The 20,440-nt window shown below is 46.7% G+C and overlaps 1 protein-coding gene across 1 annotated transcript in view; it reads right to left on the bottom strand.

Annotated features, from left to right (window-relative positions):
- The window catches only part of Mip (Myoinhibiting peptide precursor), a 276,463-nt gene that overhangs the window by 32,759 nt on the left and 223,264 nt on the right, over positions 1-20,440 (bottom strand). Inside the window, exon 3 of the mRNA XM_089567389.1 lies at positions 14,459-14,669. Within this exon, the coding sequence (XP_089423515.1) occupies positions 14,459-14,665 (207 nt within the window). The 5' untranslated portion in view covers positions 14,666-14,669. The remainder of the gene's footprint in view (positions 1-14,458; positions 14,670-20,440) is intronic.

Genomic DNA, 20,440 nt, shown 5'->3' with positions numbered 1-20,440 from the left:
GAAGGAAAAACAAAATAACTCAGAAAAAGAACAAGACGAGGAGATAAAAGGCCGGCGATGGAAGCAGGTACATAGCATAGCAACATAAAACACGTGCACTGTTACTTAACAACCGATTGGAGGTACACAATCTCACTTTTTGTTAAGGCGATGGATGCGTCACTAATGCACTTTTCCCCCCCTTTCGCGATATGGAACACTTCAATAATCTCTCTCGTACGTTGATAATATGTTTTGTCAAGTACTACAGTCTTATCGAAAAGGGGGCGACATTTACATTCTCTGCAATGCTTCGGTAAATTTTCAAGAGCTGTTGGCGTTAAAGAATTTCTGTGTTCGAACAGCCGGACATTTAGACAGCGCCCGGTCTGCCCTACATAATATTTTTCACACGAAAGAGGAATCTTGTAAATCACCTCTTTTCTACATGGCACAAACCTAGATTTGCGATTAACATGGCAACGATGATCACTTTTTAATCCCTTTGCTTTCGCTCTGACCACCGCACACAATCCAGATAACTGAGAAAGGACGTGAGAAAGCGCTCGTGTCCTTTCTTCACCTTGCCTGTGTCTTGTTTTTCGCGCTACGTATTTCGAACATGTTTGTCCCATGAAATATTTTTGACTAGATATACCCCCAATGTTTTAATTGTGTCTACTACTTGAGTTGCCTCTGATCGTAATGTAATATCCAAGATGTAAGGTATCTGGAAGTACTGTATACGCCTCATCTGTCCTCGTAACCTCACTAAGCCTTATTAAATCCGATTTAATACCTCATAGTTCCTCGAACAGCATGGCTAGGCTAGTCTCACTGGATAAGGTTTTTACGTTGTCCGGCTGAGTTTTCCCATTTCAGGTTCAGTATGTTAGAGGGCCACCAAGTGAACGCGTTGTGGTGGTATGACAGTAATGTTGATGGTGTGTACTTATGGTACAATAAGTTAAAAAATAAGAAAGAAGGAAAGGTTCTTTCGCGTCCAGTCTTAAGGCGAAGCTTGAGCGCTGGCCTAATTCTTTCACATTTTTCGCAGCTTCTGTTGCAACTTTATATGCCTTTGCGTTAGTTCCTTTGCAATTTTCGGGCCACTAACTTTCATACTCGGAGTGCATCCGCTGCAGTAGAAGGCATACGCTATGCTGTCCCGATGCCAACTTTTGCATATAGCGCATATTTCTGATTTTTTATTTTGTTTCTCTAAGTTGCTGTCTAGGAATTAGATTGCTCGAAACCCAGTGCGAGGTTGGTGATGACATTGCAAGGTCATGTTACCTTTCTCGCCTGATCAGCAATTAAATTGCGACCTGCCATGGTGGGCATGTTGCTCTCAATCTTGTGCCCAGGTTACCACCTGCCATGGCTGGCAAGTTTTGATGACGTCACAGTCACGTGACGTTTCTCGACCAGTCAGAGTGGCGGCCGGTTGCGGCTACGCCACACGTTCATGTAACCACTCTCGGCTAGTCGGCGAATTTCGTGACATCGGAAATCGGCGTAGTTTTGGTGTGAGAACAGCGAGAAGCGAGAACAATACGGACACTGTGCGCACGGGCAGCTGTTTTCAATGAGGACAACAAAGTGCTTTTGTAGAAAACCGAGCGCAAGCCCTTACCAGGGCATATAACCGAAACACCCGTACCTGCGTGCGTACCACCGTGGGGCCCTTATTTCCCTTCATGATGAGCGCTTAGCGGTATCGATGGGGCACTTACGCACCTATGGGGTGCAGGCCGTCGGCGCTTAAGTGCCCACTCTGCAGCACCATCTCCCGATGAAGGGATCCAATAAAGCCGCTGACATGAAAAAAGCTGCTCCTCAACGAGGCTGCTCTGCTCGCTCGACCTCGTGTGCATGATTTTGTATCGGAGCTTCTTGATGCAGGAGATGCGGGGAAAAAAGAAAGTTCTGTGGAATTGGTAGCACCTGCCTGCGAACGCGGCCCCAATCATCCCGCAAGCGCATTTTTTGAAGCGCGATTACGGCGGTGGAGGGGAACTGATCCGGAAGTGGGACCTCTTTGGCAGCGCCCTTTTTCACACTTCCTAATGAAGATGACCACTGCAGCAGGGAATAGTATAGTGTTTCCTTACATTCGATACAGATCGTTTACAACCCGTTACTTTCATAATGTTTATAGTAAGCCATTTATTTTTCACAAATATAGTTGTGCTTATGCTGGCCTACCTAGACGACCTAACCTCAAAACAGTGGTGTGTTACATAGTTTTCATAAACAATCCGAGCGAGAACCAATGAAGAACTCTGTATTACGAAGCCTGTCCAAAAACAAACTTTAGCCGGATAAAATCTGTAACTTTCTGACGCAGAGCTCGAGAATAAAAAAAGGTTTGTTGTCAGTTTGGAGGCGCTTGTGAAAATATCAGTTATTGAAATGATGTTGAGCTTGTTGAGGTGCTCTGCTTCTGGTTTTTTATATTTTTTAACGCGACAGCGTCACAGGCCCCGTCACGCAGAGAATCCACCGTCGGCGTCGTCGGCGTTGTGCGGGATGAATAGGGTGCACAGGGTTTCTGAGGTAGCCGCCCGCCGGCAAAGCAAACTGGGTGGGCAAGCCAGGTCACGTGACCTTGTGGGGATCATCGCAGCCTACCCACCGGATTGTGAGAATACTAACCACACTGGCAGGTGGCAGTTAATGGTTGGTCGCGAGAGGTTGCTGGGGAAGAGCAACTTGTGCCGCTCAAGTCCCATCGGTGGCAGTGCCTGCCATCGCAGGCCAGTGTTGCATTCTTTAAGGCCGCCGTACAATCAATCAATCAATCAATCAATCAATCAATCAATCAATCAATCAATCAATCAATCAATCAATCAATCAATCAATCAATCAATCAATCAATCAATCAATCAATCAATCAATCAATCAATCAATCAATCAATCAATCAATCAATCAATCAATCAATCAATCAATCAATCAATCAATCAATCAATCAATCAATCAATCAATCAATCAATCAATCAATCAATCAATCAATCAATCAATCAATCAATCAATCAATCACCTTTATTTCCTTTGAGAAGGAGTACGGGACTAAAGACTCGGAGAGCTTGACGAGGTCCCGACCCCTTAGCAAACAGCAAGATGACGGCCAGTCATACATCAGTTACAAAATAGCAAGTATCAAAGAGTATGAAACAATACACGCCGAAAGTGGCAAACACAAAAGAAACACAAACAAAGATGCCGGTGCAAATAATTAACAGTATAAACAGAAGCTGTCGCGAACAAAATGGAATTCTTATTTTAGTCCTGCAAAAAAAAAAAACAAGTCGGCAAAAGCGTTTGACGATATCATTTTGTTACAGGTAGGATCAAACTCCACTCGGTTTAGTAAATTTAGCAGTGAGGGCAATCACTTTGTTGTGCGGATTCCGCAAACACGCACGTTTTCAGCCTGTGTGCGGACTAGGGGCGGAAAGGTGTTGCACGATCACTTCGCTGCCTGCGGGCGAGCCGGACGATTCCAGCGTTCTGACTGGTGCTCCCGGCAGTGCCTCCCATTTAATCGCGTGCGGCGGTACAGACATGGGTTTGCAGAAAAACACGGAGGTATCTTGCGGCGAAAATTACCTCTATTAATGGCAGTGTACTAGAGAATTCCTTTGCGTCAACGTATTTTGCTGCGGTATTTTTGTCGAAGGTAAAATCGTGGCCGGCTGTGATGGCACGGATCTCGATGCGGCCGGCCCTGACGGTCGCAAACTATTCGCTCACAACGGTCTACGATTTCTGCCCCAAAATAAGAGAAGGCTGCTTCCTTTGAAAGTAACGCTCCTTTGAAAGTAACGTTAATTACACGTTATAGTGTAAATATCGTAGGTTGTGTGTGGGCGTATGAGGATCATGTGGAAACACCTTGCTATATTGTGAGCCATATCAATGGCTGAGTGTTCGAACCAGAATACAGTTATGATTGAAACAGCGCAAGGCCGAAGGCCAAAAAAGCGGTGGAAAGGAGGAAATGGACAACACAGCGCTGAACTAGCAACTGACATTTATTTGGCACGCTGCGCGTATAAATACATTCAGGCACCAAAATAGAAAACAACGCATAGAGCAGTTCACGCACCAGGATCCCTGCAAGCAAACACAAACTAAGAAGACACTGATGCAGCACTTAAAGACACTGATGCAGCACTTACACATGTATCACCATACTTCTTGATATTTGAAGCCTCGATAATTTCCCGGCAAAGCTGGTCTTTGTTCCTAGCAACAACTCGGCAAAAATTAAACTGTGGGGTGCAATCACATTCACGGCAATGCATGCTAAGGTTACGAGACTCTTTGTTATCTACATTGTTGCGGTGCTGCCTGAGCCTATCATTTAAGCACTGTCCAGTCTGGCCAATATAACACCTATTACAAGTGAGAGGAATGGAATACTGTGCGCAGGCCTTGCGCTGTTTCAATCATATCATGTACAATCAACTCGCCCATCACCTCGTGCAGAATACAGTGAATAAACCTTTCTGATTATGACGTTATAAGGAGGATTGGCTTATTGGTTTGGTGTATTGCGGTTTAACGTCCCAAAGCGACTGAGGCTATGAGAGACGCTGTAGTGGAGGGCTCCGGAAGTTTCGACCACCTGGGGTTCTTTAACGTGCACTGACATCGCACAGTACACGGGCCTCTAGAATTTCTCCCGCAAAGAAATTCAACCGCCGCAGCCGGGATCGAACCCCCGTCTTTCGGGTCAGTAGCCGAACACCATAACCACTGAGCCACCGCGGCGGCTACATGCTTATCTATTAAATAAGGTGCGTGCGAGTGTCTGTATTGCGTATGTATTACACATTCACAATTTAGCACACTGCTGTCGAACACAAATGCAAATGCACATGAGAAATTGTGGCGTTTCCAACCATTTGAAAAAAAACAAAACAAAGTTGCGGTTTTGCATTTCACAGAACAGTGACAATACAACAATAGCGATTGATTTTTGTCGTGTTTTTCAGGCCATTAATAAAGCCAAAATAGAAATAGACTGCGTGCTTGCAAAGGGGCTTAGGTGTGCTTCACTCAGCCAAAATGCACGGCTTTGTATTCCACAGTGACAGCGGGCCAACAGGTTGTCCTTTACCATAATTTCCTCAGCTTAATTGCAGTTGCACAAGCTAGGATGCAGCGTTGAAAACAAGTATGGGAAATTCTGCTAAAGCCCATGTCATTCTTGCCATGTAGAAAAAAAGATGGCATATACTCTGTGCAACTCCAAGGCATTCTCAAATGTCGGCGTGAATGGAAAATAAAGTGGGTGCCTTTGCATTGCATAAAAGCTTAGACATATTATTCTAATAAGAATAAACATAATGAGATGCGGGAGCTAGTAAACTAGACTACAGGTAGAGGAAATGCAAGAATCAGTTGGAAGGGTTTACATGGCAACGGCTCCTGGCCTAGGCTAGGCCAGGAGCCGCACTAAAAAAAAAAGTGTTCGCATGGTCAGGAAAACAGGACACGATGACCGTATTATCTGGTTATCTCGAGCAAACACTACCCTTTCAAGCAGAATTTTTAAAGGTGGATTTACAATATGAGAGCTCTAATGTCGCACAATAAAATGAAATTAAAAATAAGCCATTTAAGTATGTATAACAGGCACATATGCATATGTACTCTGATACAACCTTGAAGCAACGTTTAAGAGTTATTTTCACTCATCAGTAAAATATCGAGTGACTGAATGTAATGGTGACCAGTTCCCAAGCTAGCAAGCGAAAGTGAGCATTGCTGACGGTTAACTGATGTTCGTACCCCTTAATATGTATTGAATTTTAGAGCGTGTTATTAGTTGCTATCATCATCTTCAGCGAAATTTTACCTATTTCAGTGCCAGTCTGGTTTGAAAGAAAGAAAAGAAGTTAACTGAGGCACCGACAGGCATCAGAAACATGGAAAAGACCAGTTTGAAGTTAGGCCTAAGGAAAGCAAAAAAGGAGTGATGGATTTTGTCTTTTGTTGCCATCTCTTTGCAGCAACCTAATGATGATAGCTTTTAAGTTTGAGATGAACAAACTGCCCAGTTATTACTATCCTCAGTATACGCGAATGTATAAAATTTACATGGGTAAGGGTACACATGTAGAATTCCTACTGAGTCACATTATGAAGTCTGTGTGTTGCTTAGCTGAACAGAACAGACAAGCACAAGTGGTAGACTTGTTAACACAGATGGGCGCACCAATGCATGTTTAGCTTCGCAGTGTGCGAATGTAGGCAGCTAAGCTAGCTTGGGCAGTGTGCAATTAACCCAAATGCTACCCTTGTGTAAGTATGCCCCGATATTGGTTGAGATATATCACGAAGAAAGTTCTCGATGAATCAGTTACGCATAAGAGAGCATGGTATTGGTTTGCGAGGTGACGGAGTAATTGAGCACTCTATCAGATCTATTTATTTTAATATTCAACACACCTCAATGGTCCTAAACCACAATACTTGAGTGGCGAGCTTTGAAATGGTGTGCCAGGTAAAAAGCTCGGTGAGTCCGTGATTTATAGCATGGTTTCTTCAGTGATCATATCGACGGACAGTAAGTTGCACGGCATCCTGGGTTGCAAGACCAGTACAGCTTTTCGTGACAAAACGAATCTTGAAATGCAGTGGCATGAGCTAAATGAGGCACGAGAGTGTAAGCACAGCTAGCGCAGAAGGAACCACATGACGGAGGAGGTTAGTTGGTGGTGTGTTGGTAGAGCATAAAACCTGCAGTTTCTGCAGGAGATAAAGGGATTTAAATATGCAATTTTATTGCTCTGATACTGGGCCTTCAAAAGTAGTCTGAAAGAATAAAACAAGCTGCTCATGTCTGAACTCATCTCAGGATTTTAATGAAGCTAGATTTGTGGCATGCGACCCTAGCATACCCAACCTGGAGCTGCACAGGAGTTTTGAAAGCGACTTTGAAGGCACTAATGCTAAGGGCATGCGTAAACGCTCTAGGCTGGAGGGAGGATGAGGGGAGGGGGGGTTGTCCGAGGATTTATGGGCAAGACCACGTTACACTGTGGACCCTATTAATAGCCGAATAATGAAACAAGTATGCCGAGAATCTTCCTTTTTTGGCAAGCCCTATAAGTAGGCAGAATTTAGTCATGCTGACGATAAAAAATGTTAGTGCAGTCTTAGTAAGGTTCTGTTCTGGGTCCTTTACTTTTTTGATATATATTAATGGCCTTCCGACTGGCATTAACTCTTCCCTTAAGCTTTTTGCTGATGACTGCGTTCTTTTTCGTGCAATACATAACATTAACGACAGTTACCTCCTTCAGTCCGATCTTGATTAAGTCTTAAGTTGGTGTCAGAGGTGGTCTATGGTTCTCAGTCCATCAAAGTGCAAAACTATGTCCATCTCACGCCAATCTAACCCGTCTAAAACATTCGATTACAAGATTAATGAAGTTTCATTAGAGTACGTTTCATCTTATAAATATCTGGGTGTTCACATTAGTAACAACCTATCCTGGCACATGCACATAGAATATGTTATTAACAATGCAAACCGTGCCCTTGGTTACATATGCAGAAACGTCTTGCAGGCTCCATCCCATTTGAAGTTAATTTTATATCAGACACTAATACGGCCAAAGTTAGAATACGCATCATCAATATGGGATGCCGCACAACTCACTTCAATCGATGCTATAGAATCTGTTCAGAATCGGTCAGCTCGCTTCATCCTTTCCTATTATTCTCGCACGGCTAGTATTTCTTTAATGAAAACTAAACTTGGTCTGACTAATCTCGCAGTTCGCAGAAATATTTCACGCCTCAGTCTTTTCCACAGCATTTTCTTTCATAACGGGACACAAGAACAGGAAGTTTTTTCTTCTATATCATCATATGTGTCATCACGTGTTGATCATCCGCATAAAGTTTCCATCCCTACTTGTGAAACGAATGTGTTTTTTAATTCTTTCTTACCGAAGACTAGCACTGAGTGGAAACACCTTCCACCCCATATCGCCAGCATTGAAGATGCGTCATCTTTCAAGCCACTTATCACCAATCATATCATCGAACAAGCGTCTGCATCATGATTTTTGCCTTTTTGCCTGTACTTTTTACTATGTATTTTTTTCTTTTTTCACCCATCCCCTCTATAACGCCCTGCGGCCCTTGAGGGTATAGTAATAAAATAATAAATAAAAAAAGTAGGCTGTTCTAGGGCATCATGTTCTGCAGAATTGAAACACTGGTATTAAATGACAGACGACAGACAACAGTGCTGCCAATCAAGGCTTGTTAGACGAAACATTGAAGGGAAGGCTGTAATAAATTTGATAAAAAGCTGAGGGAGGAGGGTAAGAATCAGGGGCACACCCGAGATTGCAGGAAAAAAGCAGCATGACTAAGAATTAGCACGGGCAAATTACCGACGACTAGATGGCAACAAATGGATCCAGTTCAGAGTGATTAGATTGAAGTTAAAGCATGAGGAAATCAGCCTTACAGAGACGAAGGAGCTTATCATATGCTTTTTCAAAACCCAGAAATAAATTATCGAGGGGGAAGTTGCAGTCAAGGTGCAAGTGCATGTCATAGAGAACGAGAGCATGTTGGCTACTACATGCTTTCTAAAGGCGTGCCGGTTCGGATGAAACAACATATAGCGGCAAAACAATTTAGCAGGGCAAGAGTACATAATGTAATTTATGATTGCAGCACACGCCAATGGCAGAAATATGGCGATATGTGCTGGGTTCGGAAAACACGGCGTGCGTCGTGAGTCTTGCGCAGGTGAAAATATCGCTGACTAGACGGGAAAGCACTCGCACCGACCACAATCACTTTCACTACGCGGACACTACTCGCTATGCTGTGTAACTTACGCACGCACAGAAAAATAACTCGCCGTACTCCGTGATGATCCTTGCAGGAATTGGAAACGTTTGCAGCAACCACAAACAGCTCCAAACAAACACTTCGTGACGCGGCCACTGCATAGGTCTTGCGTCGGTTTGAAGAGGCGCTCTGTAAACTCCATCAACGTCGATGATTACAGAATTCAACAGTGGAGCTGTCGCTCGCCGCTGCTGCACGCGGCGAAGTTCGCATTCGTTATGAACACTAGTAATATCAACATGTGGCCAATATACTATGCTTCGCGGCATAGCTGCCATCGCCTAGGCCTCGCTCCGCACTTCAATAAACGGACGGCCATCTTGCCCCGGCAGACGCGAGGAGGAGGGGCCCCAGACGTCACGTAAAAAGTTGTCAGTAGCTGCAGCGGTCGCCGGCCAGACCAGCACATGCGCACAACAGTTGAAGTTCACCGAGCTTCCCTGCGTTCGCCGGACCGGCCGGACGCCTCTCTGGACTGTGCGGGCGGTAGGCGCAAAAAAAGCGATCATAGAACGGCCCTTAACCACTGCACCATTGCGCAAAGAGTGGCACGAGGACTACCGGCGGGGACACACGACCGTAAAGTTGAGAAGGACCAATTCCGCATGTATGGGTATTAACGCCATCGCGTCATACCCTTAATGTCCCCTCCAATTTTTGCACTAAGAGAACGATAATTCTGGCAACAGAAAACGAAACCAGTAATGGAGTGCATATTTTGCTTCAAAACTGCAGGAGGAATTAACTCCTGGGGATAATTCACTGGATAATGGAAGCGAGTTCAGGACTTGGGCTTGTGAAATCTGGAAGTTCGTCGTAGCTGTTATGGCCAAGGGTGACAGGACAGAAGATGAGCATTTTGACGGTCTGAGCGGCGCCGATGAAGAAAGGTAAAATCATATTCTTGGAGCTAGAGGCACTAAGCGCTTGCGTCCTGTTCTTCTTCTGTGGTTTGAATGCTTTAGCGCTGCTATTTTTGTTAGGTTCAATATGCACCAACTAGCCCCAAAGGAAGTTTTTGATGGAGGAACCAGTGCGGGACCATGGAATTGAGGTATTGAGATGACTGCAGCCAACTGAGCGTTGCTTTCCTTAATAACAATGAAATGGCTGCCGTACAAGTATGAACGAAACTTATGTGCCTTTCCTTTGCTTTCGAAGCTCCCGCTTTTCATTGGGTTCGCAGCGAAGCTCCCTCTCTTCATCGCTTTGGTAGCTTACAGCGTGACTAAGGTGTCCACTGTTTCAGGGGGCCAGTTCTACGCCTTTCCTTTGCTTTCGAAGCTTCCGCTCTTCGTCGGTCTCTCAGCTTAAAGTGCGACTAAGGTGCCCACTGCCCCAGGGGAACAGCTATGCACATTTCCTTTGCATTGCTTTATCTGCTGGCAACGCGTCGCATGAGTTTTGGTTATGAAGGTCATTTGAAGGTCAAACTGCGGCCACCGCGAAACTGGCTTCAATTAGCGTAGTGAAGCTTTCGCTTCAAAACTTTGTGTTACAAATGTACGCCCAATACTTGAATAAGCTAGTAAAGCGGGGCACCCTCATACCTCGCATCTTGTAGAAAAGTTGGAATACATTCAAAACGGTCCTGTCAGGTTTCTTGCTGGCTGTTATGATTTTCGCAGCAGTGCTGCAGTGATTCAAGAAAATCTTGGGTGGAAAATATTAGCACTCCGTCGATTAACCGCAAAACTGGAACTGTTTTTTCATATATAGTTTGGTTACACCGAAATAGATAAAGATGTGCACATTTCGACTCCCCACATCATCTCTAAGCGATGTGATTATGCTTTTAAAACTAAAACGCCAAGTAAGGCTCGTGCGGGCGCTGCCAAATTTTGTTATTGCCACAGAAAGTATGCCAGGGCGCCTCTTTGGTTTTTTAAGAGAGGTCGTAAACAGCGTCAGAATTTTGACAACTCGTTTTCGATTGAATATTTGTGTTCAGTCAATAAGAAAAAATTGTATAAGGATGTGTGCGATGACTTTTTCTCCGTTCCTGTGTACAGCGGCTATCCGGGTAAAGATGTATTGAAGCGGGTCAAAAGGATGCCAGTTTCCCCAGGAGTAAAAACGTTTTTCTTTAAGCTGCATACTGGAACGTTATCGGTAAAAACATTTCTTGAAGAAAGGGTTTTTTTTCTGCCATGGGGGTCACTTTGTTTAATATGCAAACAGCCTGAGACAATAGATCATGTTTTTCTACACTGTTGGGCGGGGGTTTATTTTTGGGACGTGCTGCAAAGAACACTTAAAAAGACTTACCGTTAGATACACATAGCATCAGGTTCCTATCAACAGATAACGAAAACGGCCTACCTTTGGATACCGTCATGTTAATCGGTCTGCACAGCCTCTGGCGGTCCCGGATGGCTGGGTATCATTTAGACCCCGATGCTCGCCCTGCAAGGCTCTACTTTCGTGAAAGTATGCATGCCTTTGTTGAAATGCACAAATTGAAGTGTACAGTTCCAGAATGGCTGCTTGATGCGACAATGCAGCTTTGTTTTTAGGGTTATGCGAACCTTTGAAACACCCTGGCGCTTGTTGTTGTCCTGCCGATGTTTCAACATTGGTACTTTTGTTTCTTTTGTTCATTTTTTGTTACGATTTTTTTACAACTGAGCTTTCGTCTATAATGCATTTTGGTATTTGCTCATTTTGTGGCTTTGGTATCAACCCCCCTCTCGTTGCTACAATGCCCTTGTGGCGTGGCTTGTAGCCGCATCAATGAGCTAATAAATATGACGGCGGACTTAGAGTACGACTTCTTCAGATAGGGCTACGTGACAGCGACAGGAATGCGTTGTATTTCGTTTGGTAGCGGACGCCACCAAAGACTGATGAAAAGTTTCCTTTGCCAAGAGGTCTAGAGGACGACTCGTATTACGTTCGCCGATACAAGCAGCCCTTGGTTAACCCTACGTTTAAGCATCATTTAAGATTTATTGAGAAGCGCTACCCCAAGACTGCATGACTCCTCAGGATTCGATATTTATGGATTGACTCATTATTACGCAGGAACTAGAGACGAACTTTTTGCAATGCTTTGAGAAACAGCAGACATTTCAAAACATTCGCGCACGCCTCAACCCCATTAAATAGGATGCTATGATTCTTAAGTGACTTCTGTGTTTGGAGAGGCTTATGTTTAAAGAATTTGATCAGCCTTACTCAGGAGCATGCAGAATTCTCGGAATCAGTGCTGCTCTCGCTAGGAAACATCAAGGACAAAAAATAGGGGCGCGGTGCATTTTACAGGTAAGCTGAGGTCATGAATACGAGCTTACCCGTATCCTTCGAGAATACAGTATCTAGCAGTTGTATCTTTTCGGTACTCACCAATAAGACATAATCATGGAGGCTATGAAAAGGCTGAAAATTGGATTCAGAGCAGCGCAGCAAACTATGAAAAGTAAATGATCGGAGTAACGCCGAGAGACAGGAAGTGAGAAAGTGAATTATGGAACTCACGCGAGTTGAAGATATCGAATTCGAAGTTGATACGAAGAAACGGGCACGGGTAGGGAATTTAACGTGGAGAATGCATAATCGATGGTCGCTAAGGAGACCACAGGGGATTCCGAAAGAACGCGGCAGAAGAGGGGTGGCAGTGAGGGGATAAATTGGCCAGAGCTGGCGCGGGATAGGCGTAATTGAAGGTTCGCGGGAGAAGCTTCTGTTCTGCAGTGACGTAGTTGGGCCGGTGATGAGGATGAAGATATTTGAACACTACTTCATCATTTACTGCATTTAAGCAGCGCCAGTCACCAAACGAGCCTACGACCCATATGGTTTCGCTAACCCCTCTTTTAGTCGGATTTTAGAAATCGCGCAAGCGCAGAAAAGTTTAAAAGAGTGGAGAATTGCGCGAGTTGGTACGAATTCATGCTTTCTCTGCTGTGGCACCACGAGGACAAGGACGTAGACGGAGTGACGACAACACAAGTGCTCACTAACACTTACAAAATTTATTAAAAGCACAAAATATATAGAAAAAATCAGCGGTTACATGCGCAATCCAGAACAAGGTTACAAAAGCGCCAGGCAATTATACGTGTTACAGCACCCCGAATCTACCTGTTATTTTAGTTTAATGCTCTTTCAAGATAATCAACCTCAGCGTCATCTAGCAGCAATGATGGCGAACTGACGCATTCATCAGGCCACTTTCTTATAAGGAAGGCCTCCATAATCTCCTGGGATGTCTTATCTTTATGCTTCCAGAGAACGCGCGTTTCTTTGAACAATGGAACACACTTGTGGCTTTTGACATGCTTGGTCCGGTGCGTCCCCGAACCTCCGTCACGTGACCTGGCATGCTCATGGAGGTGCACATTCAGACAGCGCCCCGTCTGCCGCGTGTAATGTCGAACCGCATGTCAGGGGAATGGTATAGACTACTCCGCAAGCACAGTCCACAAACGGATTGGAGTGCTTCACACCACAAGCCTTTCTTCTCCCCCGCGGTGCGTCACACCTCTCAATAGCGGCACATATCGGCCCTACCTTATTCTTAACCGGAAATGCCATGCGCACCTCATAACAGCGAGCCACCTTCTCAAGGCTGTGAGACACTTCATGGATGTAAGGGATGGAGGCGAGCTTTTTCCTTCCCCGTGCGTTCTATTTATGTGACCTAGTCCCCATTACAGTTTGCTTCTGTACCATAAGAATCCGTTGCGACACCGAAGCCAGCACAGAGGCCGGAAACCCCGCGTTTTTTAGCCTGGCCACCTGATCGGCGAACGCTTTGTCCATCCGATGGAAACAGGACTTTGTGAAAGCCGAATTCAAAGTATTCAACGCAATGCCATTCTTAATCAACTTCGAATGACCGGAAGAGAAATTAAACAAGGGTTTCTTTGACCTTGGTGAAAACGACCAGCACACATGGTTGCCCCCGAAAAACAAGGAAAGATCCAAAAAATTGGAGGCTTATCAAGGTTAAGCCCAATGGATGCGAAGCATGTCCTTAGCGTTTGGAGGCATCTTGACCACATACACGCCCGGCGCAAAGACGCTGGCGCGGTTGCGGGCACAGAGACTGACGCGACGGCGGGCGCGCGCCGCTTCATCCCTGGCGTGACGTCACATATCACGTGATGCAGCGATGGTGGCGCCGCCGCCGCGTCGCGCGTGACGGCGCGAACCGAAGCGTGGAGGCCTCCGCCGGGCGACGTCCGACGGCGCGATATGACGCCCCATCTGCAGCCGGTGTGACGTCATCACGTGACGTCACATCATGTGATCTCACTTCAAGGTCAATGGTGGCCACCGCCGGGAGGCGACCGACGGCGCGATATGAGGCCCCATTTGCAGCCGGTGTGACGTCATCACGTGACGTAATGTCACGTGACCTACTTGAAGGTCACTTGAAGGTCAATGGTGGCCACCGCCGGGCGTCGCGCGAAGGCCCGAAACCTACGTTAATATGCGTCGCATAAAACTGAATGCGTCCATTTCGTGCAACCGGCGGGACTCCCCTTGTGTAAGATAAAGTTTCATCTTCCAAACCGAGAGCGCATGTCGCCGAGTGGCGATAAGCGGGCGGGAATGGCGCATACGGGGCTTCTGACTTACCTGGTAAGGTCCGTAGGGCCCCCGCTTGCCCCACATGCCGGAGAGGCGGTTCCAGTCGGCGCGCTTGCCCCACATGCCGGACAGGGCGTTCCAGTCGCCGCCTGCCTGCGGCTCGCCGCGCGCCTGGCACACCAGCAGCGAGCCCAGCACCAGCAGCGCCAGCAGCCAGGCCAGGCCGCGACCGCACAGCGCCACGCTGCTCAGCATCTTCCTGCGACGACGACGACGATGACAAAAGTGGACTTTTTGCACCTGCCGCTGCCAGTCAACAACGTATGCGGCAGAAATTTGACGCCCAATGAGCGCAACGTACTGTCCAGACAACAATATCGGGGTGAACAGGTTGGAAAGGCCTATATAATATGCTGCATACAGAGCAGAGGTGCGCAACCATTTGTTGTAGTCCCCCGTCATGGTCTCCAAAAGATCCAAGTTGTCACGAAAAAGTGGTTCTGTTTCAAATAGGAGCCATTCCTGGCGCTGTGGTTGGGGTGGTTGGTGGCTCTGCCCGTTAATATCTGATTCCAAAATTCGCTTTTCTCTAAGGTATTCGGTTTTTACAAGGTAAATACCGCTGTAGTGATCGATGGAACTTAGTAGTACGCAAGCTGGACGAAGACCTGTGTGAGCAAGTTATGTGAGCACCCGTCATATCTGGCGCTATAGGTTGCAAACCGAGCAAGTCACGCACGCTGCCCTTTAGGTTATAAGATGAAGCGTCATAAAACTGCGTGTTCTAGATACAAAAACAATTTTTCAGCGAAAATGTTCTGGACGCTTTCCTCTAGGAGTCTCTGTAGGCGTTCCGAACGCATGCCGAATCCGCCCTTCTCCTCCAAGTCTTCAAGCTGCCTGACAGCCGTGTACACGAAGTCTTCTCAATTTCCTCCTCCCTGGCTGCCACTTCCACAGCGTCGGAAAAAGTTTTCGGGTCCCGCGAGAAAGCGAACCGCCAGACTGGGTCACGAAGGCCATTAAGAAATTGGGAGAGAAGCTGCTCATTTAGTATCTCAAGTCTTACACTTTTCTTCGACGCGTCCTCGCCGTCAATGTCCCTCAAGGTTTCCGCCCCGAGCCTCTTCAAACAGCTCACGAAAGAGCGTGCATCTTCAGAAACGTTCTGGCGCGCAATAAAAAATTTTTCAACTTTTGTGCTCGCCGGTTCGTTGTCGAAACGCTTTAATGCGACCGCTTTGAAAGATTGTATGTGGCAGTGCTGGCCACCTCCTCGTCCCTCCATGCGAAATCCTGAGTTGCCGTGATCGTTTTGCACCGCGCCATCCCAATCGTTTGTTTTTCCTGCCACCTTCCCATGTTGGCCACCTGTTCTAAAATTTGCAGGAAGCAGGAAGTCCCCGATTTTGGGATCGGTGTCGTTCAGTGTGAACGCCGAAATCGTACCTCCCAACATTAGTGCACTAGCTCCCAACGTTCCGTCGTGAGAATTCTGTGGTTGCGGTAGTGACGTGTTGGCCCTTTTCTACTCGGGTACGAGGGCAAATGTCTCGCACCACAACTTCAGCAAGGTCCCACCGCTGCCACCATTCGTGGCGTTCCAGTATACAGCCCTTCACACAGGTATCAGCTTGAACAATCGACATTGCATGAAGTCTCCAGCTTTAAGTACATAGTTATAACATTAACTATCAATATGTAGTGCAATTCACGTGTGGAAAATAGAAGCTTGTCTGCCCTTCGTAAACTGCTTTTTACGGAATAAATTTTCGAAAGGACCCGCTAGGCTAAACTACTCACCATGACTCACTAATCCGGCCTAAGCACGAATATGCATGCGTTTTGTGGCATCCTAAAAAAAATATTAAGAAGCTTGAGAGAATGCAAAGAAAATCTGTAAGATTTATTTATTCGAAATTTTCACCATTCGATTCTCCATTTGAGCTAATGAAATCTAACAGTATCTAAGTGTAATTTTGCAGATAGTAACCGAACGACCAGGCGGATCACGCAGGCTGACCAGCCAGTACAGGGCATGATCGCTGGTGAAAGCCGTCAGGTAGCGCTCATACAGGTAACAGTGAAAACGCTGCACTGCGAAGAACATCGCAAGCCACTCTCGCTCTGTAACGGTGCAACACTACAGTGTTGTACCACTTGTACCGGTACTCTCGCTTGTACCGGTGCAACGGTACAAGCAACACTATCACCTGAGTTGTAGTATACGAGTACGTAACACCACCGTCCGGCTATACTCCATGGTGCAAATACAGCCACAATGCGGCACACTCAAAGCCGTATGCTTTGAAAGTTTCTTGTCTTCTGTGTTTTAACAATGTCTTTTACGTGCCTGAGAAATAAATCCTACTTCTTGCAAAAGAAACTGCTCTGATTTCTGATAATGAGTGCACATATCTGTGTCTTCCTCTGTTGTCCTAGCGTATTGTGCACAAACAGACGACATTCTGGCAGCAAGGACACGGAGGCGCGAAACTTGACTTCTGCTTTGGAACTTTCCATCATTGGCTCTGTACCTTTTTTTCTCACGAAACTACGCAGGACGAAACTAAGGTACGATTTATTAACACTTTCTTTGACTGTCTGACAAAATAATCGTATCTTTAATCGAAGAGAGTGAATTCAATGTACCATATAAACAGTGCGTGCATTTGTGCCCTCCTCCGTTCTATAGCCATAATAGAGAGCCAGTAGGCCATAGCGCTGAGCCCTCGTGTAGTTTCTTAACGCTGATATTGTGCGGTTTAAACGGCGTTTTAAAACACTTATATCACAGCAGTGTTGGATATAATATTGATGAAAGCTATGCAATATGTGGACACTACATTTAGGCATCGCATGGTTTGAAAAATAATCTCAGCTTTATTCCTGGAATTCGTGTTCTGTGCTTTGGAGCCTTCTACTGCATTCGTTTTTCGCGTGTGGATTAAACTGGTTCGCACCTGGATTAAAACAGCTGGTGCTTGTATTACATGCGTTGGCACTGAGATTAAATTGGTTGGCGCTTGCATTGTTTGAGCTGGCGCTTGGATTAAATATGCCGGCGCTTAGATTAAATGTTTTGCACTCGGATTAAATTACGTGGCATGCAGATTATATCAATCAGCGCTTAGATTATTTCCACTGGCACTAGGATTAAATTCAGTGGGAAAACCTGTGGAGTCGCTTAGGTTGGCATACCCGGACTATATGAGGCAAATTTCGAGCCCGTCGGGTAATCAACCGGTCTCGTTAATGAACTGATAGTACACAGTCCTGCACGTCGTTCTATCACGGACACCAAGCAAGCAATGAGGTACTAACACGTTTCTCTTCGCGTGCTGTGAATAACGAGACACCAAGGTCGCGTCAAATGACGGGCTTGAGAATAGACTTTCATACTTATATGCAGTATAACAGAACACGACAAACTCGGCACAAACACTATAAAACAATTGTAGTTCCTAAATGCAGAATTACTGCATACAAGCTGTCGTTCTTTCTAAGAACGATAGCTGATTGGAATGCATTACCTCGCGAACTGGTCGCCTTATTGCCAGCCGAAACATTTTTATCTGCAATCACCTCCAGCCGGTCAAATTAGGGTATTTGGTTTGACTCTGGAGTGTTGCACTCGTCGTGTGTTGTTTTGTATTTCAATGTAAAGTGTTTGTTACTTCTTGTCTATTATTTGAGTTGTTCGGCAGAAATTTTGTTGCCTACCTGCAGGCCTTCTTTTTTTTTCTTTTTTTTCGTTGTTTGCTGTTGACAAAGCACGGTGCAATTGTATCCCCACTCCTGCCTTGGCCACCAAAAAGTGGCTGGCAGTATTGAATAAATTAAAATAAAAAACTGGGGAATTCGATGACGGTCGTGGCGGCACGACCGCATCTCCATACACGCATCGAAAATCATCGAAAATTGTTGCGGCTTGCAAAAGTCAACACGGAAGAAATATAGAACCACTAAGCGCTCCCGTTCTACAATCAAGGGCAGTGAAGCACGAATGCAGGAAGTCAGTCTCCACGATTACATTGTCGGTGGATCGGGGAAATGCCACAAATTCCGCTGGAAGTATCGTGCCGCCCAAAGAAGCCTTGACACTACACACTCCGACCGAAAACAACAAATTCCCACGTAATCCGGACAAGGCTGCAGTTTTATCCCAAATACAACGTTGTACCCCAAAAGGGTCTGGAAAACTGAGCTCATAACCGCAACGGCAGCCTCAGTGTCCACCAACGCCACTGTAAGGAAATCGTCGACAAGCATATGAACTCCGTTCTTCAACATGTAATTGATGAACATACATCAGGTAGCTCCGCACTTTTTACAGCCTCCTCTCACTGGCAGGGCTGGCCACTTTCCTGGCGAGGGTGACGGGAGCGAAGCCGTGCAGTCGGGGAACGGCGCACAGGAAACAAAGGCAGTTGTGTTACACTCCGGTAGCAAGCGGGATACTGGCTGGGAAACACTCTTCTGTACATGGTTCTAGCCCAACAAGTATCGGTGTTGAATCGAACTATGGGTCGGATGACCGTCGGCGGATTATGGTACCTGGACGTCGAGCGGGACTGCAGTAGAGGGAACTGGGATCAGCGACACTACACTGGTAGCGCACCGTAAGAGGCCAATCAAAAGAAGTCGCATCGGAGTCGCGCTACGTTTGTCGGCGACATCTTGGTAGAGCCGCTGTGTACCGTCTCACCCCGAAGACAATTTTGGATCCTATTTCCAACGCTTGGAAACAACACCCATCTACAAGTGTAGCCACCACCGGCGATGCGATGCCAGGAATCTGAGTTTCAGCCCCTGACGACGCCGTTGCGTACCATGACGTCCACTACAGGGAGAGACATGTCAGCCTTCCGGCACTGTCCCGCCGATTGCACTCCTTACCTCACTCGCCGCCATACTTCCACGGTGATAGGTTCGAGGGTGTCGAGGACTTGTTGGACAGCTTTGACCGTGTGGCCACTTTCAACCAATGGGACGAGGAGCTAAAGCTACGAAACGTGTATTTCGCGTTCCAAGACCCTGCAAAGACGTGGTTCGAGAGCCACGAGGCTTCCTTTACCAACTGGGAAGCATTCCGCCACCTTACGCACAAACCAACAAAAAGAAAAGGCCGAAATCACCCATCGCTCCAGGTGACAGCAGTCGAACGAAAGCATCGCCATGTTATAGATGACATGACACGTCTCCTCAATCGGGCTGACCCTGCCATGCTCGACGCAATGAAGGTACGCCACCTCATGCGTGGTGTGAAGAAGCAGCTCTTCGCTGACCTCATACGTGACCCTCCAAGAACCGTCGCTGACTTCACCTAAGAAGCCACAGGTGTGGAACGTTCCTTGCAGGAACGCAGTGCGCAGCATGGTCGTCAGGGCAGTGTTGCAGCCACCATCTACTGTGCGTCAGTGCCAGTCGCCGGGGACGAGGCGCTTCGAGAGCTTGATGCGGAGTGTCGCCCGCGCGCAACCTCCGTTCAGACGCTCTACCTGCAAGTGTTGCAGGTGTAGCCGACGCCGTCCGTGACGAAATTCAGCGACTGGTGCAGCCACCACCAACACCACAGGCGGAGCTGTACAGCATGAGCTACAGTGAACCACAACGCATACCTGTGCTGGTGCCCCATGCATTCCGTCTTGTTGCCGAACCAACGCAAGGGTACCTTCCCCCCGTCGAGCTGCGTGACCCGCGCCCTGTTCTAGGAAAAGCGGACGTGTGGCATTCATCTAACAACCGGCCGCTATGCTACCACTGCGGGGCGCCAGGTCATATCCTCCGAAACTGTCCATACCGAAGGATTGGTTTAAGAGGATTTCCACCGGGCACATCTCGACCGCGCTATGGTGAGAGACCGCAGGACATTGAACAGTACCTGGCCGATCACGTGCTGCCCTCGATGCCGCGACGACGTCAGGCTAGATCGCCGTCTCCAAGACAGGTTGCTTCACCCAGTCACACATCATCCTCTGGCCAATTCATAGGCGCGTCCTCCCGCCGGGAAAAATGAAGATGGCGTCC

Source organism: Amblyomma mixtum, chromosome 1, assembly GCF_055824585.1.
Source record: "Amblyomma mixtum isolate Tamu chromosome 1, ASM5582458v1, whole genome shotgun sequence".
NCBI classification, from domain to species: Eukaryota; Metazoa; Arthropoda; class Arachnida; order Ixodida; family Ixodidae; genus Amblyomma; species Amblyomma mixtum.
The sequence above is the reverse complement of the archived record's forward strand: the minus strand, read 5'-3'. Positions and strand labels throughout refer to the sequence as shown.